The sequence below is a fragment of the Gymnoscopelus braueri genome (assembly GCF_963280865.1).
Source record: "Gymnoscopelus braueri genome assembly, chromosome: 15".
Classification (NCBI taxonomy): Eukaryota; Metazoa; Chordata; class Actinopteri; order Myctophiformes; family Myctophidae; genus Gymnoscopelus; species Gymnoscopelus braueri.
The window spans coordinates 15475372-15498161 of NC_137620.1; the positions used below are offsets into that span (position 1 = coordinate 15475372).

At 39.4% G+C, this 22790-nt stretch overlaps 2 protein-coding genes across 2 annotated transcripts; both read right to left on the reverse strand.

The window, feature by feature from the left end:
* Positions 1–120: 120 nt before the first annotated feature.
* On the reverse strand, positions 121–7970 carry LOC308101287 (serine protease 33-like). Its single transcript, XM_080450705.1, has 6 exons — positions 7831–7970; positions 4393–4413; positions 4052–4214; positions 3230–3504; positions 2605–2753; positions 121–1767 (listed from the first exon to the last, which is right to left on the reverse strand). Exons 1-6 carry the CDS (start codon positions 7925–7927, stop codon positions 1246–1248), a joined length of 1227 nt encoding a protein of 408 aa, XP_080306831.1. The 5' UTR covers positions 7928–7970; the 3' UTR covers positions 121–1245.
* A 4616-nt stretch (positions 7971–12586) lies between these two features.
* Positions 12587–22203, reverse strand: LOC308101289 (serine protease 33-like). Its single transcript, XM_080450707.1, has 6 exons — positions 21305–22203; positions 18232–18252; positions 17926–18088; positions 17229–17503; positions 14529–14677; positions 12587–14263 (listed from the first exon to the last, which is right to left on the reverse strand). The coding sequence occupies exons 1-6, from the start codon at positions 21396–21398 to the stop codon at positions 13883–13885; spliced, it is 1083 nt and encodes a 360-aa protein (XP_080306833.1). The 5' UTR covers positions 21399–22203; the 3' UTR covers positions 12587–13882.
* Between the last annotated feature and the right edge of the window lie 587 nt (positions 22204–22790).

Sequence of the window (22790 nt, forward strand, 5' to 3'; positions counted from 1 at the left end):
CTTCTGTAAATCACATTGGATTAACTCCGGGAAGAATATCTAAGGATTATTACAACATAACATGAGGCTATCTTAGATTTAATCATTCATTTCCATCACAGAATTGGGTCCATTCAATAGTTAGAATTTTATATGTGTTTTTTATTGCAGGCAGTTTATTTGAACAGGTGATTATCCATTTATCATGTAGTAAGAGTAACCCTAACCCTAAACCTCAATTAAAACAGAATACAATCTTAGCGTAATTTGAAGCAAACCAGAGCAGTTGATCAGTCCTATCGGCATACCCTCTTTAGCGAAGAACAGTGTTCTTCACTAGAGGCTAGAGAGCAATCGCAGAGCTGGGGGGATTGAGGCCAAACTCTTAAAGTGGAAACATCATTCTTTCAACAACACACAATATTGCCATGCTGCACAATATTGCAGCATGGTTCACAATCTCAGAATATGTTACTGTGGGGGGCTTTACTAATGTAACGCAACCTCGATACCCTGAAAAGAGGCGAATAATGGCATGATTATGGCTACAAAGATACACCTGATTTAGCTTAATGTTGCAATCTTGATTATTGATAACGATGATTCCTGTTGGGAAAATATGCATTTTTCCAATTCAGTGTCATATTTTTGGTCAAGTGGTATGTAATGGCCTCTGTGATGTTATTGTGTCTCCGTGAGCCTGATGGACAGGGAGATTGGTTTGTACAATGTTCTGGTTATTAACCCTTATATAACAGTGAAGAGAAGAAAGCAAAGATGCAAAAACTGACCCAATAATATGTTTGAATTATTATGCAGTTTTTTTTCTGATTAACCCATTCAATCCGGGAACGCATCTGTGTCATTTTAGATTTGAGTTATAGAGGAAAACTGACAGATTTGAGCTATAACCATCATTTTATACTTTGGCTATTCAAGAAATAGCAGATCTACAAGCTCACAAGCTTGTAGATCTGCTATTTCCTTTTTAATCGTGAACATTTTTGCAGATCTTTGAATATATATCTTTTTTAAAGCAAACATTTGTAACTCAAATCTTTGCTTCTGGGGGTCCCTGGAACAAAATATTTTACAAATGTTCGCTTCAAAAAATATATATTGAAAAAGTTGCACACGTTGTCAATATTTTTCAAAATGAGAAGATCTACAAGCTCGTACTTGTATATCTGCTATTTTTGAATAGCCAAAGAAATCTTAAAATGACACAGATGCGTTCCCAGATTGAATGGGTTAATTGCGTTGGCCCTAAGCCAGGGTGAAGAGAACGAGCACGACAGTGAGGAAAACGGTGAAGTAGGAGAAATGGGTCACATGTGGGCCACCACAAAACAGACTCTCGTGATCATTTTTACCATCACATAGCACTTCCACTTCCGGTGAAGTACTGGGTGATGTTGTTGGCTCTGTGGTGTACAGTGGTTCTCCGGTATACAGTGGTTCTGTGGTATACAGTGGTTCTCCGGTATACCATGGTTCTGCGGTAAACGGTGGCTCTGCGGTATACAGTGGTTCTGTGGTATTCAGTGCTGGCTTTGTTGGAATGGGTGGTTTAGGACACACATTATCGTCATTATCGTTGCCGGGGGACCTAAACCCGACGAAGCCTATTTGGTCGGTGGTGCGGTCGCTGATCCATTGCTGGAAGCGTGACACACGAGCATAGACTCCTGGGAGGTAGGGCAGAGCGCAGCCCTCGCCGAAGCTCACCACCCCGGACTGGACCCATACTCCATTGTTGTAGCTCACCATCGGCCCGCCAGAGTCTCCCTGAGGAAAGGAGAGATTTAAGTATTTTTTGTATTTCTTTTTAACCCATTCAATCCGGGAACGCATCTCTGTAATTTTAGATTTCTTTCCTTATTCAAAAATAGCAGATATACGAGCTCATAGCGCGGCAATGAGCTTGTAGATCTGCTAATTTTTTTTTATCGTTAAAATATCTGTAAATCTTTGAATCTTTGCTTTTGGGGGGATCCCTGGAACTAAATATTTTACGAATGTTTGCCTAAAAATATAAATATTCAAAGATTTGCATTAATTTTCACGATTTTTGAATAGCCGAATAAATCTAAAATGACACAGATGCGTTATCGGTCTTAAAGGGTTAAAGAAGTTTATTCTGGTACTCCTTGTCCCTTGATATTCACAAAGAAAATTATTCACAAATGAAAATGCACCGTTTGAAGGAGGCTTCATCGACACATTACCGTGATATGAAGCGTTATAGGAATACGTTAAATTTGATTGTTGATTCGACGGGGTGTCATAGAGAATGATAGAGCTAATATCATCGAGTTAAAAATAATAGAGAGGGCAGCTCAGGGCACCGGATATCCCCTCCCATCCACTTGGATTGAGTTGCTCATCCAGCGCATGGGCCGAAATCACCCCTTCTTCCGGGTTGTGAAGTGTGACGGGCGGGGCCTATTTGGGGCTTTTGTGACACGTTTTGCGTCACGGAGGTGGCACGTTTTGCGTCACCTCGGTGCGCAGCCCCGTGCGCAAGCTCGTGAGTCGAGCCCATAGGTCGAAACCGTTTTCGCTCGTTCATGTACAGTGGCCCGGCTTGGCTAATATGCACAGAGGAAGAGAAGAATTTGTCACCTGGCATGAGTCCTTTCCTCCAGTTTGGAGACCAGCACAAATCATCTTATCTGTGATGACGAACTTTTGGTCAAGGTAGCAGCCACACTGTTTGTTTCCCATGACCGGCACCTCAACTTCCTGAAGGGTCTGGGGAGAGGGTAGGGGAACTAATGGGAGACACATGAAAACAGAATCATTTGCATGGATTTAGCATAAAGAAATGTTTCTATCCATAGCAACTTTTACCTGTAAACGAAAAAAAAAAAAAAATAGCTTCCCTAGGCCAGGACCCCCCTCCATTATTTTCAAAACGTACGCGGTTTAATATTGGGGTGATTAAATATGCATTCATTAACCACACACAATGTATATAAAATTGTTTTCAATTTGTCTTCAAAAAAATCAAAAATAACAATTATTTAATTAAGTAATGCAGATGTTTAACAATAATTTAACTCTTGAGAGTGTAAAATGAAACCAAATGGTTTCATTTTACTCTCAAGAGTTAAAGATCTAATAAGGGTCCATTTGGTTACCAACTCTCCATCATTTAGCTGGGGACCACCTGGAACCCAACTCAAGGACCACTGGTGGTCCCCGGACCACTGGTTGAGAACCACTGATCTAGATCTGTGCAGCTCACCTCCTATGTCGATAGCCCCCCAGCCAGTCACCCAGCTGCTGGTTCCGTTGTGGAAGGTGCTCTGCGACGCAGCCAGACACACTGGGCTGATTCTGGCGTTGAAGGTGACGGGGCTATCGAGCTTCAGGAGACAGATGTCGCTGTCGAACTGCGCTGTCTTGTTGAAGTCGGGATGGCAGGTGATCTGTGTGACCTGCCTGCGCACTTCATTGGGGTTCGAACCTTCTTGGCTCCGGCGACCCAAATAAACCGTGGTGTCACCCAAAATCCCCGTGCTGAAACAGAGGATATTTTGATGATTTAATTGAAGATCATTTTGATTCAAATGCAATCTCTCTCTCTCTCTTTCTCCCTCCCTCTCTTTCTCTCTCTCTCTCACACACACACACACACACACACACACACACACACACACACACACACACACACACACACACACACACACACACACACACACACACACACACACACACACACACACACAGAGACACACAGAGACGCAAGACTCAACACCTTTTATCATTGCACCTGAAAAACCTTCATATAACTGATGGAAAGAAAATGTCTCAGCTTGTATGTATTCAACGTACACAGATGGCATGTCATTGGCATGTCATTATAGGCAGAAGAAATTACACAGTCATCCACAGCATGTTGCAGTGCAAGGTGTTTTGAGCTTGTAGTTCAGCTACTTTTGATATTTGTCGTACAACAAAGTATATAGGGCTCAAGTGGTTAAAAGACTCGTTTGGACTGGAAAAAAGAGTGCAAACTATTTCCCTCTCAATACAGCCCAAGTCTGCCTTAACATGGATTTCTCACTTTGGGAAGCAGTGAGCAGCGGTCAGCACCCATTCTTTGTTGATAAGAGAACCTCCACAGAAATGGCCATTACTTCTGTGTATACTGGCCTGCCAAGGCCAGCTTGCAGCGGAGGCATCATGACCGCCAACGATTTTGATCTTCTCAGGGGCCTTACCGCACACTAATGAAACACAAATGAGGTTGTGTTAGTGATGTTTACTATGTGGGCTACTAGATGTAAGATACTGTAGATGGTTGTCTTTTTCATTAGGCTTAAAAACAGGCTGTTAATGTTTTAAATACTGCAGAGAGAGGAATGAATGTAAAAACAAACAATATAGTTAAACATGGATGCTTACCGGACTGTTGCGCATTAGAGCCTGCAATTCAAAACAAAGGAAAACATTAGGTGAGGCTGTTCAGTAAAGAGCATAGTTGTGTACATGTCTGCACTTTGTTGCCTATTTCTTCATTGCACTCAAAATGTTTGTTTGACAGAAAAATAAAATATCTGAAGACTAAAACTGTAGTTTTCCTCAAATAAAAGTATACAAAAGACAATACAAAAAATATTTAAATTAACGCAGCAACCAGGGCTGGGCAATTTGAGGACTGGTCTGGACCTACAGATATCTGGTCTGGACCTACAGATATCTGGTCTGGACCTACCGTACAGTATGTAAAGTGTTTCATATTGATGCTACTCTGAGTTGACAGTGCCTGGTATCGAACCCAGAACCTTGTGACTCAAAAGGAAGTGCTCTACTGACCACAACACACCATGTCCGTGTTCAATACATGGATTTTTAGTGAGAAGAAATATAACCAAGCAAAGGTTGTCCACGAAATATGATGTGGCAGTCCCAAACTCAGTTTACCTCGTCTACGCTGCAACACTGAAAACTGAGTTTTTAAATATCTTCACCCTGGAAGAAGTTTTCCACAAAGTTCATTTTCAGGGGCCAAAATGAGTATTTTGAAAGGCCCAAACTCACAGAAAAAAAAAACTGGGTCTGACAAACTGGTTATAGGTATGCCATAACTACTGTAAGCCCAGACAATACTTTAATTGGCATGTCACTTTTGACATGTTTAAGATGCATCCTAATCCCGCATACGCCCACTTTCTATCATAGGCAATGACAAAAGAAAGAATTTGAATAATTTGCACAAAGGAATTTAAGATGTACTGTAAATGTCAATGAAGAGTGAACTCAGAATTATATGATAGTAACAATACACAGTACTACTAATACTGATAAAGTTGAGTTGAGTTCACTACATTGATTGAAAATATTGATGAGACCTAGGCCTATTACATTTTGCATAATGCGTCACATGGTTGGTTGAGTAATACAATGAACCAAAAGATACTGAAATGTATCATTTATCTGCCTTGTAATTTTAGCGTCAAATATGTGAGTTCTTTGGGTCATTTCCACAAATGTTAAGACAATACTAATAGTAAATTTAAGTTCTGCATCAAACCGGTAAAAAAGGAAAATAAAATACTGACAGAACAATGGCACACAATGGCAAAGCAGATAATTTTGATATTAGTCAAGAGGTGGTGTAGGTGATATTAAGTGTTAAATAGCTCTATATTCTGATTAATTATTGCTATAGAGTAGGGCTGCAATTTCAAAATGGAAATAAAGAATATCTTAAAGCAAAAGCATACATTGTTGGCCTTGAATATGAATATTTATTTGAAAATGAAATTACAGCGCTGACGATCTCTTGTCATCAGGCTGGCTTTGGACATTACTCGTGAAAGTTACAGCCCTCTGTGGACTACGTGGTTGAACCGTACGACACTCTGCACTTTATCAAACAGAGTGTGTCAGCACATTGTACATGATTCATGTACAATGTGCTGACACTATTTCGCACCTTAATGTCTATCATGTTTAGGTGCTTTGTGGACATACCAACGTGCTATCACCTTTGTGCCCAACCTTATGAAATGTCTAACCTCATGTACTTATACTGTTCCGGCTGGATTATGCTGTGTGTAAATATGTAGATATATATATTTTTTGCCTATCCCTGACATGTTTCTCTTTACTGTTTGATTTAATTCTCCTCCTTGCTCAACCCCCCCCCCCCTCTTCTTTTCTTTTTCTCTTTGTGAAAACAATAAAAAATCTTTACTCTTCTTTTACATAGTTTGAGAACCGCTGAGTGTTTGGTCAGTACAGGGGTTTCCTGATCTTTACAGTTCTTTAGTGAACAGATTTTTTTTTTAGGTCGGGATAACAGTTTTATCCAATCAGGAGAGAGAACTCATAAAGGATACACGATAAACAAGTGAAATTGGAAGTGATGAAAAAAAGAGAAGACAAAATTGGAACCAGAACTCTATAATGATAATCTGATAATTGATCTTTGGGGAGTTATCTCCCCTCCAGATTGGATAAAATTGGTATCACAATGTGAACATATATTTTGGGGAGACACCACTGAGGGTGCTGTCACACCAAACTTTGATTCTACATATGCGGGCGGATTCTGCCAATGCTTTTCAATGGGAACGGAGCGGTTTGTTGCCATTCGAGGATTTCTGCAAAAAAAAAATCTCTGTTCCCATTGAAAAGCATTGGCAAGAATCCGCCCGCATAGGCAGAATTACAGTTTGGTGTGACCCCACCCTAACACTCTACAGCAGGGGTTTTCAACTGATTGTGAACCAGGGACCACCACCCTGGCTAAGAATCAACCAGGGGACCACTGTTGTGTTGGGTGGGGATATGGGCTAAGATTAGTGTTTTTGGTAACACTTACTATGCATCCCAAGTCTATAATGCATTATAATCAGCTTATAACTCTGTATGATTATAGTTATATACGCATAACCCTTTATAAGACTGTTTCTCAACCTATTGTCCATGGACAGTGGACACATGTTCTTAAATAATGACTGAAATATAGTGAGCACAGCGTTTTTGAGTGTTTGAGTGTTTTTGTGAATTTTTCTTACTTTATCCATCCTTCTAACTCATGTTAACTGATATACTGATTTGTAACTTATGTATGAGTGAGAGCACACACATGCTATTACATGGGCAAATGTCCTAATAATGATGACTACAGCAATCCGGTACACTTCCCCTTCTTGAGATTCTAACTCCCTTTCTGTGGAAGTTCTTGACATCCTACTTCCCAGTAACTGCTGGGTCACCTTAAGTCACCAGGTCATTGAGTGAACTCTTTCTCAACTAGTGGTCCATGTCTGTCTCGTCTTGGCTATAGAGTCTCATGTCTCATGTCATTTTCTGTCTCGAACATTGCCCTGTACATATTCTTCAGGTAGCCTATGACAGCATGAAAATACTACTGTCACAGAGATATGTAGTTACAAAAGGTCAAATACATTTTGGTTGAAATAAAAAAAGAAGTTGATTGTTTGACGGTTCAAAGGCCAAAAAAAATAGTGGGCTGTTGTAGCACCACGTTGAGGATATTTGAAAAAATTGGGATGTAGGTTCTTCCATGGCTTAGTGGGAATGAAAAATAGGGAAAATATTGGAAGCAATATCATCATATTTAGAAAAGGTAGTCTAATTTTTTATATCTCATGTCTTTATTAAGATAAGGCACATTAAAAGTGATTTGTGAGCCGAATCCCTTTTCTAAATTCTTTCACTGTGCTTTACACCGAGATGCGGAGGGATGTGCTCTACATTGTTTTGGAAGAAAAATTATTATATCCTGCATCACTTATAATAATAACATTATGAATAATACATTTAAGCCGAATGCCTAAAAAGAAAGGAGAAAAAAAGTGCTTTTCTCACCTTTGAACTCCAGGATGAGTATCAGAGATAATCCGCACAGCAGCTTCATGTCGAGGGCCATTTTCTCTCTCTGTTTCACTTGCCTAATCAGCATCATTAAATAGCTTTCTCCATGTCCTTAACTCCTCCCATACAGTGGCACCTGACATCAAACTGTTTTGATGTCACTGATGCACTACCGGTAATCATCATTCCTCACTGATCCGCAGTCTGTAATAACAAATGCATACTGTAACACCCTTCTGTAATTATGATGCATTCAACCGTCTGAAGCTCATTGTATTCAAACACTGCCAAAATGTAGGTGGACTCCCTTTGTGCCTGTGGAGTTGGTTTTATATTGTCTAGACCAATTATGACTACCAGCATAGTCATAACTGGTCTGTCAGCATATCTAAAAGTAGCTTTAACAGAGAACCTATAATCTGATCATCTCGTCATGCAACCCAAATTTCTGAGGGACTCTTACATCGGACATCTGCCTTTGACACATACTGTATACTCAAGGACTTTAGATGGGTTATTTTCAGTTATAAAACTTCACAAAATCTTTTTACTGCAATGCACCTCTCATCGGAATCCCAAGCGAGAGCCTTCAAAGGCTTCAGTACATCCAGGACAGCGCTGTTAGGATGCTGATGAGAGTGTGCAAATATGAGCACATCACACCCATCCTATAGTGTCTGTCACCACCAGACCTCCAGCTTATAAATTAGCTCACCTCTGATTAAAGTTAGGAGCCCTGGCATGAAAGTAGTTGTGGCACTGCATTCCTTTAAATCCTATCATGCCCTTTATCATGATCAAATCACTCATCATGTACATACAGGTGTATGATGTTTCTGACTCTGACCTTTCTTTTTCCATTGTTCCACATATCTTACATCACAAATGCAAGGTCTAAGACTTTCTCATCATGATAAAAGATTTCTCATCAAGATATCACCGTAATGGAAAGAAACCACTATCGAAGCTACCATATCAATCCAAAAAATAGTTTTGGATTGGTAAGGTAGAACTTGTTGTGTTGTGAGCTTGTAGATTGGCTTTTAAAACAATCGCTTACATTTATTTGATGGCTCAGTGGTTAATGCAGATATACTATCATTGTAAAATGTGTAGCACAATGGCTTAGACAATATATGGCACATTAACTCATTCCCTGCCTAGAACGACTAAAACGACTTTTGTCCTTTAAGCCCCCTCTGCCAAGAACGACTAAAACGACTTTTAATTTTTTCAAAAAAAAAAAATCTTTTTTTTTTTTTTTTTTTTTTTTCTTATTTATTTATTTATTTTTTAACCCAAAGACCAAGGAGATATGATTTGTTGAAGATCTAGACTCCCATCCACTTCCTTGTTAACTTAAAACTTAAACATTTTGTATCTCGGCTCCTGAGCACTTTTTTTTTTTAATTAAAAATCTCTGGCAGTGGGCAAACGCAAAAAAATAAAGTTCTGGCAGTGAATGAGTTAAGACTTCATGTATTTCTGGTAAAAAAAAATGGATCACTTATTTTGTCTGTGGCAAAAAAATATCAATGAAAATGTCCATCACAAGCTGGCATGGTGATGACCCCTGTGTATGCTATGTTGATGAATTGAATACATAGGACCACAATGGAAACAAGTCCCCAGGATTTATTTGTGTTATCCTTTTAGCTTTAATGTCTTACTCTACCACGTGCTGTTTACATTTCTGACTAACGAAGTATTCAATCAATCAATCAATCAATCCCCCTCTCACTGCACTGGCCCTCCATCTCCTCCTGGTGGGAATACAAGATCTCCCTATTAACCCATCAATGCATCCATGGTAACACTCCATCCTAAAGGAACTCCTTCTCTCTAAATGATCTCCAGTGGTGGAAAAATACTCACATCTTTTACTTAAGTGAAAATATCAATACTGCAATACTACAAGTAAAAGTCCGGAATTCAAAATTTTGTTAAGTAAAAGTTCAAAAGTGTTGACATCAAAATGTACTTAAAGTCCCAAAAGTAGAAAGTTCTCATTATGCAGAATGTCTAATTTCAAGTTTAAAAAATAAAATAAAATCTACAAGCTCACAATGCGACGCATTGTAAGCTTGTAGATCGGCTATTTTCAAATGGCCGAAATGTATACAGGGCCGCGGGCGGAAGTGGCTAATGTATGTACTTTGTTATAATAATCAAAATCTACAAAGTAACTAGTAACTACATTTTTCAAATAATTGTAGTGGAGTAAAAGTACAACATTTTCCTCTTAGATGTAGTGGAGTGGAAGTAAAAGAAAAACAAAACTGGAAATACTCCAGTAAAGTCAAAATGCCTCAAAATTGTACTTAAGTACAGTACTTGAGTACATGTACTTAGTTACATTACACCGCTGATAATCTCGGCATCATTGTAAATGAGGGTCTCTCCGAGAATCTTAAATAAAGGTTGAATGAATGGAAATTAAATAGCTTCGCTTTGTACTCCTCCTCAACTCCTCCTTGACAGTGGCACCTGTCATCAAACTGTCTTGTCACTATAGTCACTATAGTCTCATCATTCCTCTCTGATCCATAGTCTGTAATAACAATAGGTTCATCTTGGAGGGAGATGGCCTTTCTGTCACATTGTGACACACTCAACAACTCTGAAGGTCATGGTACTTGAGACGATCACAATTAAGGCTCCACGCCTAATCCCAAGGCATGTGGAGTTTGTTTTATATCATAGTCTGATCTGTTAGCAAATGATCTTAATCCATTCAGACCTGGAACGCATCTGTGTCATTTTAAGATTTCTTTGGCTATTCAAAAAATAGCAGATATACAAGCTCATAGCGCGGCACCAAGTGAGCTTGTAGATCTGCTATTTTTTGAAAAATTGTGGAAAGCTTGTGCAAATCTTTGAGTATATATATATTTTTAAACATTTTTAACTCAAATCTTTGCTTTTGGGGGTCCCTGGAACTAAATATTTTGAGATGGGGGTTGGCGGCCAAATACATTTTGAGGGTCCTTCACACAAAGTTTGAGAACTCGGTGCCGCGCTATGTATATCTGCTATTTTTGAATAGCCAAAGAAATCTAAAATGACACAGATGCGTTCCCGGTCTTAATGGATTAAAGTAGCTTTCACAGTCATAGCTTTCCCAGTCAAAGACGTGGCCGTGGTGTGTTCATGGCTGAGTCAGAATGACGTCAAAGGTCCGTCCGCCCACCCGCCAGCCAGTCCTCCCTAAAGCCAGATTTAATATATAAGGATTACAAACCCTGACTCTGCATTTCTTTTAAAATAAAAATGTCAAATTTGTCTTACTTTTACTGCTATGTGTCTTCTGTAAAACACATTAGATTAAAATGAAAGAATATTTAAGGATTATTACAAATGATAAATCATGACATAAGACGAGGCTATCTCAGATTGAATCATTCATTTTCACAGAATTGGGGCCATTCAATTGTTAGAATTTTATAGCTATGCTTTTATTGCAGGCAGTTTATTTTAACAGGTTTATTATCCATTGATCATGTAGTAAGAGTAAAATCATAATTAAAATAGAATACAGTCTTAAGCATAGTTAAATGAACCCTTAACATTATCAGAAAATTCACTTAAAGGGGTATTTCACTTTATTTATTTTTTTGATAATTTTATCGTCTACTCAGGCAGACAGTTTTTAAGTTGCTTGATTCAGTATTTAGATATTTGATATGTCCGGGGTATTATGTCCGGGGTGACCCCAAGTGAAATATCCCTTTAAGATTTTGGCATGTCACTTTTGACATCTAAAGATGCATCCTAAGCCCACATACAGTACGCCTATTTCTATTGTAGGCAATAACAAAAGAAAGAATTTAAGGTGTACTGTAAAACAGGAAGAGTGAACTCAGAATTATATGATAGGAACATTAAACAGTACTGCCAATACTATTGTGTATAATGTGTTATTGGTACTGTCTCTTTACCAGCACGGACACTTTTGCACTTTTGTTTGTTTACAAATACAGTTGAGTTGAGTTCACTACATTTAGTCTAGATGGAAAGTGGGGTCCACGTGCATAGGGTGGATTTTTTTCCGCCACCTGTTTTTTCTTATTCGTATAAGTGTGTATTTTAAGATTCTGTCAGGTGGCTGAAATAATGTCCCATAGTGTTATTTTTTAACCCTTTATTATACTGAGTCCAAACAATTTGGACCCAAGAAATTCATTAAAGTGGTTATTATTAAGATTCAAGCACATCTTGACTCTATTACAGGACAAAAACAGCACAAAATAAATGGAGCTGAAAATGTTCATATATTTCTGCTTTTACTAAATACCTTTTCTCACCAACCACATTTTCTTAATCCTTGAAGTGTGTATTTTAAGATTCTGCCAGGTACCAGACTGAAATAATGTCCCATGGGGTTCATTTTTAACCCTACTGTATGTTACACAAATCGTACCCAAACTGAAAAATGGAAACAATAGCATAGCAAATCTTTAGAAGTATACAACATACAAATGAACACATTTGCCTACAATTTGGACTCAAGGAAATCATTAAAATTGGTATTATTAAGATTCAAGCATATCTTGACTCTATTTCAGGGCAAAAATAGAAAAAAACTTTTTCAGATGTGTGTGCGTGTGCCCTGACACGACATTTCATTTCACATCATGAGGCTGTCTCATCATTCACTTCCATCACAGAATAGGGGCCATTCAATAGTTAGCATTTTATAGATTTGCTTGTATTGCAGGCAGTGATTAAGAGTATACAAAAAAAAACATAATTAAATCAGAATCTCAAATGATTTTATTGTTGCAACACAACATGTACTCTCGTTCCATCAATTAAATCATACAGATTACATTTCAGTACATCAGTGTTTCCCAAACATTGGGTTGTGACCTATTTTGGGTCGGGGACCTTTTTTATAGTTTGTAAACATCTGAATTGCTTTCAACTTAAAAATAAATAAATCACAATATTTGAAATATAACCAAGTGATTAATTCATAATATATTTTTGTACGTTTGAGTCCCGGTGAGACTCCATAATATCCCTTTTCGGCTTGAGCTAAAAATGGTTTGGGAACCCCTGGGGTACATCATGGAAATTAGTTCAACCATACAGATTATATTTCAGTAAATTATAACCCAGTTCCACCATTACAATGATACAGATCATATTTCGGTAGATCATAACCCAGTTCCACCAATACAATGATACAGAATACATTTATAAGTGAATACACTCCCCTGTCAATTATAACATGAGCATCAGCACTCTCTTTAATTGCTTTTTTTGTTGCTTTTTACACCTTTTTTCTCCCCAATTTAGTTGTTATGCCATTGGGTTAGGGGTTAAGGCTGTCACGATTACAAATTTAAGTTGACGATTAATTGTCACTCAGATAATTGCGATTAACGATTTAATTGTGTGTTTGGCATTGAACATTATGTTCTGTTTGCCTTATAGGCTTTGTAAATCAAAAATTGCACAGGGTAGATATGACAAATAACTTAAATACACAAAGAAATGATTGACATTTAATAATTTTATACATGTAAAAATAGCAGAAATAGCTGATCTACAAGCTTGTAGATCTGCTATTTCTGCTATTTTTAATATCTAAAAATGTGTGAACATTTCTCAACATGGAAACAATTATGCAAAAATCATTGCGATTATCTCAAATAATTGCGATTAGACGATTATGTAATAATTGTGACAGGCCTAGTGACTGCTGTTGTATCCTACTGGCTCACCTGCCAGTGAGGAGCCCCCACCGGGAGGACATAGAGCGTTCATCCTACTCCTCCCGCCCAACACTCCCCGCTGACAGGTGCTGGCCCAGCCCGCAGGAGTACGTGCAGTGACAAATATCACCCTCACCGCCCGGCTTCAATCCCCCGAACACGTGCCAATTGGTTTGTACAATGTTCTGCTTATTAACCCTTATGTAACGGTGAAGAGAATAAAGCAAGATGCAAAAGCTGACCAAATAATAAGTTTGAAATATGTGCAGTCTCACAATTCTGTGATTATGAAACACACATAGATCTTTCTGATTCATTGTGTAGCCCTAAGCCATGGTGTAGAGAATGAGCACAAGAGTGAGGAAATGAGTGAAGTAGGCGAAATGGATTACACTTTGGCCACCACAAAACAGACTCTCACATAGTGGTGCCGGTGTGGTAAACAGTGGTGATGGTCGTGAAGGACACACAAAACCCTCGTCGGTGTCGTTGCCGGTGGAGGTAATCGTGACGAACCCTGGTGGGTCAGTGGTGATGTGACTGTTGATCCAGCTCTGGAAGCGTGACACACGAGCATAGACTCCTGGGAAGTTGGGCAGAGCACAGCCCTCACCGAAGCTCACCACCCCAGACTGTACCCAGTAATTGGCACTGGTATTGGTCCCATATTTGAGATGGTGCCTCACCATCGGCCCACCAGAGTCTCCCTGAGGAAATGAGAGATTTATGTATTTTCAAGGAAGTTTATTCTTTTGAGATCTCTGCTTCAGGTCACAGGCACTGAAATACTCCTTGTCCCTTGATATTCACAAAGCCTAAAATTAAAATGCACTGTATGAAGGCTTCATTGAGACATTACCGTGATATGAAGAGTTAGGAATAAGTTACATTTGATTAATGATTTGACGGGGAGTCAGAGACTTCAGAGAATGATAGAGCTATATACACATGAGGAAGAGTAGAATTTATCACCTGACATGAGTCCTGTCCTCCAGCTTGGAGACCAGCACAAATCATGTTCTGTGTGATGGTGTACAGTTGGTCATAGAAGCAGCCGCACTGTTTATTCCCGACAATAGGCACCTCAACTTCCTGGAGGGTCTGGGGAGAGGGTAGGGGAACTAATGGAAGACATATGAAAACAGAATCAATTAGCATGGATTTAGCATAAAGTAATGTTCCTAACCATGCTGGTTTTCAGGCGTTACTACACTATTTGATGTGTGGGTGCTGGTTTTCAGGCGGTACTACTCTATTTGATGTGTGGGCGCTGGTATTCAGAGGATACTACTTTATTTGCTATGTGGGCGCTGGTTTTCAGGCGGTACTACTCTATGTGATGTGTGGACGCTGGTATTCACTCAGGCGGTACTACTCTATGCGATATGTGGGCGCTGGTATTCACTCAGGCGTTACTACTCTATGTGATGTGTGGCCGCTGGTATTCAGGCGGTACTTCTCTATTTGCTGTGTGGACGCTGGTATTCAGACGTTGCTACTCTATTTGATGCATGGGGGCTGGTATTCAGGTGCTGTATTTGATGAGTGTGCTGACTGTGTTGGGCCCGTGTGTGTGTGTGTGTGTGTGTGTGTGTGTGTGTGTGTGGGTGCGCATGTCTTTAAGTGGCGCCTGTTTGTGTTTATTTATTGTAATTGGTTGCATCTTTGTGTTGCAATCAGCTGCAGCTGTGTATGCCGGGAGGAAAAAGGGGTGACTAGAAAATGTGCTCATCGGAGCACCGGTCTCCGCCAGGTCAGTTAGGTTATTGTGGGCCAGCAATGTTCGGAATTCGCCTATCAGGATGGAATATGAAAAACGTATCCGTCTTGATCACTTGACTGTAGAGATAATGTGTACCGATTTACGTGATGTTTGCACAAAATTTGTAGGAGCAATATAAAAAAAATAGTTTTGCAAAAATTGGCCTCCTGGTGGCGCTGTCATAGGGCAATGTTAAAAGGGTGGCATTTTTTTCCTCAACGAAGTGTGAATGTGCGTGCAAAGTTTCACCGCAATCGGATGCTGCATTCATGATTTGCAGCATTTTGTTCAAAACAGGTCACTCCTGCAAACTTTAGATGTGAATCTTAGCCAATCAGGATAGAATATGAAAAATCAAACAGATCGTTCTTGATCACATGACTAGATATCACGTGTATTGATTTCCGTAATCCTGGTGGCGCTATAAAAGGCAGATGTGAAAAATGCAGAGCAAAGGTTTTTCCTTGGCCTTTAGGGAGTGCGCATACAAAGTTTTACACAGATCTGTGCAATTATAGGTTTAAACACGAATTGGCCTGTTATAGCGCCACCATGAGGCTAATTAGAAATTTTTGCCATTTCTTCCTCGGCCTACTGGGAAATGCAAATGTACGGACGGACGGACGGATAGGGTGCAAAACATAGTCTCGGCCATGACTTGAGACAAAGCAACAAAAAAAAATCCGAACCTCTGGGGGTGATTAAATATGTTTTTTATTATTAATCACTAACCACCCACAATGTATATAAATATTACTGTCTTTATACTTGCATTCTTACATACATTTGAAATGTAGGCTAAATACGTTTAATATATATATAGTGTTGTCCTGTTATCAGATTTTTTTATTCATCTTTTCTATTTATCAATCAGGTCATGCATAATAATTCGTTTTCTGTAGGCTGTATGTTAAACTCAACAAATGATTAACTTTCCTCATTCACCTGAATGATGAAATGTTGAATCTGGCCTGACTTGAAATTCTAAGCCATTTCTCTGATGCTCACAATTAATGTTTGTACCACAAGAGGGAGTACTTCACATGTGCAACAAGAATTGAAACAAGAGGCAATATATGCAAGTTACTTATTTATGGAAATACATATTGTATGAAACTGTGTAGCCTACATACAATGACAGAAATAAGCAGCCGCATTCGTTTCACCAGCCTTATAAATCCGCACCTGCAACTAATTCTGGTTTTATATATTCAGTAAGTGCGGAGCATATAGCAACATTACGTGTGAGTGCTGAGCAGACATGGGCAGTATTTTAAATACATACAAAAAAAAAATCATTTGTATTTGGCTGGAACAGAAGAAAATGTGATGTAGGCTAATGTTGTACATTAATTAAGTGCGATAGGAAGGAAAACTGTGAGAAACCAAACCGTGATTATGGTATTGTGACTTGACATTGACAAAGATGGATATGTTGTTGTACCTTTATTTTATTCACTCAGTAAAACAACACAGGGCAAGTCTTGTCCAGAAAGGTCTTAATCACTGGTGTGTAGTGGTGAAGAAACCGGCGTACATGCACAAATTATGCAATGGGCACAGCAAGTTCCCAAACTTTATAGCTCAAGACCCAAAAGCCAAAAGAGAAATGAGATGTTTGCCCGGGACTCAAAACTAGTGAAAATAGCAGATCTACAAGCTCACACCGCGTCGCTTTGCGCCGCGTTGTGAAATGTATTTATAGAAATTATTAACCGTTTTTCATTTTATTTATGAAATACTTTTGAAAAATGTTGGAATTGTTTGAAATCGATGAAAACATATTTTTAAATGTAGGGAAATGGAAAAAAGGAGATATTTACTTGCAACCCATAAAAATAGGTCCGGGACCCAAAGATGGTACCTGACCCATTGTTTGGGAAACAGTGTTCTAGATCTATGCAGCTCACCTGAAACATTGATATCTCCCCAGCCGGTCACCCAGTTTTTGTTGGTTCCAGCGTAGAGGGTGCTGTCCCATGCTGCCAGACAGACTGGGCGAATGTAGCGAGTGAAGGTGACAGGGCTGGAGAGCTTCAGTAGGGTGATGTCGCTGTCAAACGCCACTGCCTGAGCGTAGCTGGGATGGAGGATGACCTGTGTGACCGTCCTGTTCAACTCATCGGGGTTTGTTCCTTCTTGGCTCTGGCGACCCAAATAAACGATCAAGTGGGACAAAACGTATCTGAAAGAGAGTGGATTCTGATCATGGTAAAACAGATCATTAATACATTAGTCTTGATTCAAATGCTCTCTCTCTCTCTCTCTCTCTCTCTCTCTCATACTGTGTGTGTGTGTGTGTGTGTGTGCGTGCGTGCGTGCGTGCGTGGAATTTGTAAGGAACAAAACAAGAAGGCCCTGCCCTCCCCATTCAATCTTTAGCTATCAATAGTATGTTCTTGTGTGCAGTTTCTAAATGTACTCTAGCCACACAAATCACAAAGCAGTGTTCACTGTTCATTGACAAAGTGGCTGGTTGTGTGCATGAATTGTCCTCCTGTGATGATAGTATATACATTATACAAGGGTATTTCACTTTAAAAAAACTTCTAGGGCCTTTTTAATAGAAAGATACAGCCCATGCCGGCCTTGACATTGATTTCTCACGTTGGAAAGCAGTGAGCAGCGGTCAGCACCCATTCTTTGTTGATGAGAGAACCTCCACAGAGATGGCCAAAACTGTTGTGTATACTGGCCTGCCAAGGCCAGCTCCCATGTCTGGCATCTTGACCTCCAACGATTTTGTTGTTCCAAGCGTCCTTACCGCACTCTAATGAAACACATGTGAGGTTGTGTTAGCGCTATAATGTATATCATGTGAGATCGGCTGGACTATACAAGATTTAATACACCTTCAGATGGTTGTCTTTTTCAGTATAAAACAGTCGGTTTTAAATACTGCAGAATGCTTACCAGACAGTTGTGCATTAGAGCCTGAAATTCAAAACAAAGGAAGACATTAGGTGAGGCTGTTGTCAAGAGCACATTTGTGTACATGTCTGCACTTAGTTGCCTATTTCTTCATTGTTGTATGTAACTTACAATATATGCATTGTTTACACATCATTTACCTCTATACCAGCAGTCATCAGCCACTGGAGCAGTGTGGTGGTGTTTACATGCAGAAACACATTGCCCTCTTGCGCTGTATTTTGGTGTTTTCACTGTTTGTTTTGGTAGCCCATAAATGTCCCTGTCCACCAAAACAAACACCAAAATATATGGCAAAATGTGTTTCTGCAGGTAAACACCACCACTCTACTCCAGTGGCTAATGACTGCTGGTATAGTGGGAAACATGTTTTGTTTGTTATGTAAACAAAGTGCAAAGTTACATACTATGCCTTGATTAAAAGTGATTTTGTTTGAAAAAAATGTTTAATTCAATTAAATATTAAATATCTGGACCATAACTAATACTAATATAGTTTTCCTCAAATAAAAGTATACAAAAGACAATACTAAAATAGCTGCTGCACAGCAGCGACCGGGGGCAAGCGATTTGAGGACTGTTCTGGACCTACAGTATGGTAAGTGTTTCATATTGATGCTACTCATACACTGAGTTGGCAGTGCCTGAGGCTGGTATAGAAGCCAGAACCTTTTGACTCAAAAGGGAGCGCTCTACTGACCAGCACACACCATGTTAGCGTTCAATACATTGATTTAGTGAGAAGAAATATGACCAAGCAAAGGTTTAGCGTTGAACTTTACTCTTATAGGCTCTTGAATTACTTAAAGGTCAAATACAGTATGTAACTTTCAGCCTATTTTTATAAATATGTATATTAATATTTTAGCCCTCATTTCTATATTATTGTGCTGGTGTGTTTCCCTGCAGAAAGACAAATGGGGGGGGGGGGCTTCGCCGGAGCTCTTAATTGATCCCTTTGAACTTCAAAGGGGTTGTAGGCCAAAACGTGAAACGTCCAGTTATAGCGCCACCGTGCGGCAAATTTCACGGCAGTTGGAGGCTGCGTTCATGATTTGAGGCATTTTGTTCAAAACGGTCCACTCCTGCAAACTTTGGAAGCCAATCTTAGCCAATCAGGATGGAATATGAAAAATCCAACGTATCCGTCTTGATCACATGACTATATGTAGTGATTTGCGTGATGTTTGGCCAAAATCTGTAGGAGTAATATAAATACATTAGTTTAGCATATAAATACATTAGTTCTGCAACGCCTTCGGCCTGGCAGAGACAATCAAGCCTGGATGAGCCAAAGTTTGAAACGGGGACCTTCACAGGCAGAACTCTCACAGAGAATGTGAGTGAGAGAAGTACACCTAATCAATCTAAATCAGTATTGTAATCTGACTCTTTATATTGCATGTGATGGCAGATTTCAAACTAGTGTCAAACATTCAGGCAAACTGGTTATACCATCTCTAAGCTTATGAGGCAATCACAAAAGAAAGAATTTGAATAATTTCAACTCAAATATGTATGTTGTGTTTGAATGGCATGCGGAAAGAAACCCACTTGTTATTGTCACACCAGCAAGCGAGCGTCAGACTGTCCTGTGTCCAAATCTAAATTCTATAAAATCTAATTCAAATATCTAGATAGATTTCTTCATTGAGACATTTGCATTTTGTTTTAAACATTTAAACTTCGCAGACAAATGACTGTCATAGCTTAATCAAATGTTGCTTTTAATGAGCACAAATACTGTACATGCCAATAAGCCTCAGGACTTTCTTTTGTTTCTATCCTCTGTGATATCTTTGTGTACGTGGTTGGAAGTACTATCGTGCTCTTTCCTTTAATAAAATCAATCAACCAAACTATTATTAACAAGTTCCCCAGGATGATTTGCGCTGTGCTGGTCAGCAGACCGTGGGCCCACTTCCCAATGCGATGGAAACACTCATAAAACAGCCAACATTCAATCATAATATGCATAAACCTCATCAGAAAAAAAGGATTGAGAGCAAGCAGAACAATGCCCCTGTATTTATTTCATAAATAAATATTACATTTATTTTGGTATGTGGGCCCTGACCATCTTGACACATACCAAGGTGGGCCTGCAGTTACAAATGGTTTAGAACCCCTCTTTAAAGGGAATTTTCACTTTAAAAAAAACTTTTGGTAATTTTATCATCTACTCAGGCCTTTGTGAACCCCCCAGACAGTTTTTAAGTTGCTTGATTAATTATTTAGATATTTGATATTCATTTTATCAGACACGCCCCCTTCCTATACAAACCCATTGTAACTTCAAACTCCATTTTAACCATGTTGGATTCATCAAAAACACCCGTCCTTGGTTCTGCTGACTCACCCTGCCCTCCTAATGCGTGAGGGGGCCGTGTTTTTCCGATTACTTTTTTCATTTATTTAATTTAATTTGTTTATTGTATTTTGTTTTTTTCATTTTCCAAAAAAAAATATAAAAAATAAATGAAAAAAGTAATTGAAAAAAACACGGCCCCCTCACGCATTAGGAGGGCAGGGTGAGTCACCAGAACCAAGGACGGGTGTTTTTGATGAATCTAACATGGTTAAAATGGAGTTTGAAGTTACAATGGGTTTGTATAGGAAGGGGGCGTGTCTGATAAAATGAATATCAAATATCTAAATAATGAATCAAGCAACTTAAAAACTGTCTGGGGGGTTCACAAAGGCCTGAGTAGATGATAAAATGACCAAAAGTTTTTTTGAAAGTGAAATTTCCCTTTAAGGCAATAGTATAGTACATTTAAGTTCTACATTAAAATCGATTTTAGTTCCCTCTCCTCTCTCCTCCCTCTCTTCTAATAGGATGAAATTGGTATACCAAGGTGAAAATGTATTTTCTGTTCATTAAAGAAGTGGAGAAATGGGGAGACCCCACACTATATTAATCATTACCATTTTATATATTATATCATTATTATATATAAAAATAGAAATAGGCAGTAAAAAACTAAAAGAATAATCAACTGTAGCCTAATGTAAAAACCAACGCAAACAAAACAAAAAACTCTGCTTTTCTCACCATTGAACTCCAGGATGAGTATCAGAGATAATCCGCACAGCAGCATGTGGAGGGCCATTTTCTCTCTCTGTTTCACTTGCCTGATCAGCATCATTAAATATCATTCTACGTGTCCTCAACTCCTCCCATACGCTGGCACCTGACAGTGACATCAAACTAATTTTGATATGTTACTGGTTTCATCATTCCTCTCTGATCGAAACTCTGATTCTGTCAGTATGATGCCCAATATGAAGGGCATTGTACACGAGAAGATCACACCTAATCCCAAAGCCCATGGAGCTAGTTTTATATCTTATCATACAGTATGGTCATAACTGGTTTGTCAGCAAATATCCAGAGAACAACGTTGGCCTAATCTGATAGAAGTCTAATCAAGTACTGTACTGTAGTCAGGGATGTCTTGCAACCCATATTACACAATTACAGAGGTGGTGGTGGGGGGGGGGGGGGGGGTAAATACGCAATTTTCTGCTCACATATGCGGCCGTGTCCACAGAAAACGTTTTATGAGCGGAGGGGGGGCGCTTTTGGATATCATTTCCATAGCGCTCCTCGCATGCAGCGTTTAGTAACACCCACAACGTTCAAACCGATCAACCATTGCTGTGCTCGAATGTCCTGATCTACCATTATGTTATTAGCACAAATAACTTAGCTGGAGCAATGTAAACGTCAGACTTCACATGGTTGTCGTAACCCATTTAGACCGGGAACCCCTATACGTAGAGATATACCTTTAAATCTGGGAACCCCTTTTGGGGTTGTTGTTGCTATACAGAATATGGCGACTGTAACTTTTGAATACACATTTTCTGAAAACTATAGGTCAGGATTTAGAAGGCGTTTTAGAATCGGCCTCAGGTCTAAATGGGTTAATGGTTCAATGTCGGGTCGTAAAGACAGCCAGGAGGATCAAAAGAGCTAACCTGACAACAAGCTTGTTTCACACGCTACTTCCATCTGGGATCCCGGTAGCAGAATCGATCCCTTTTTTCAAGCTATTTGGCAGGTAATTGGATGGGACCGTCTGTCTATCACCGCCTATCAACCAATCATATTGACGTGTCTGCATGACGTATAGTGCCTGTGCCAGCAGTAGTTATTTTGTATAGTATTCAACTATGATGAATCGTGAAAGAACTACAACGCAATAAGCGATTCATGATGACGTCACATCCGGTCTCGCCAAGATTCCGCCCCTAGCAGCCGCTGATTGGTTCGCACGCGCAGCGGTGCGGAGTGGCCTTACTCTCTGAGCGAGCCCAGATGGATGCTGTATTGTGAACCTGTGTCAATACCGCCCCCATTTGGCTGAGTCAGGTTACAAAAGAGCAGCTTCTCCTCTAAAAGTTTAACTGTTTCCAGATTGAAGCCCCCAGGGCGCTGCGCCTTTACCCACTTAAACCCTATGTGGTTGAGTGGACTCCCTGCACCAAGTAAAAAGGATTGTCTTAAAATCTGGATCAGTGCAAAACTTTTGCAG

What these genes read in the sequence shown, in the direction of transcription:
- LOC308101287 (XM_080450705.1), bottom strand. Translation starts at nt 7,927, where the DNA reads ATGATGCTGATTAGGCAAGTGAAACAGAGAGAGAAAATGGCCCTCGAC. An exon ending in CTCTAATGCGCAACAGTCCG is followed by an intron (nt 4,215 to 4,392) that starts GTAAGCATCCAT and finishes GTGTTTCATTAG; the next exon opens with TGTGCGGTAAGGCCCCTGAG. An exon ending in GGGGGCTATCGACATAGGAG is followed by an intron (nt 2,754 to 3,229) that starts GTGAGCTGCACA and finishes GTCTCCCATTAG; the next exon opens with TTCCCCTACCCTCTCCCCAG.
- LOC308101289 (XM_080450707.1), bottom strand. Translation starts at nt 21,398, where the DNA reads ATGATGCTGATCAGGCAAGTGAAACAGAGAGAGAAAATGGCCCTCCAC. An exon ending in ACTCATCCTGGAGTTCAATG is followed by an intron (nt 18,253 to 21,304) that starts GTGAGAAAAGCA and finishes TTTGAATTTCAG; the next exon opens with GCTCTAATGCACAACTGTCT. An exon ending in GAGGACAGGACTCATGTCAG is followed by an intron (nt 14,264 to 14,528) that starts GTGATAAATTCT and finishes TCATTTCCTCAG; the next exon opens with GGAGACTCTGGTGGGCCGAT.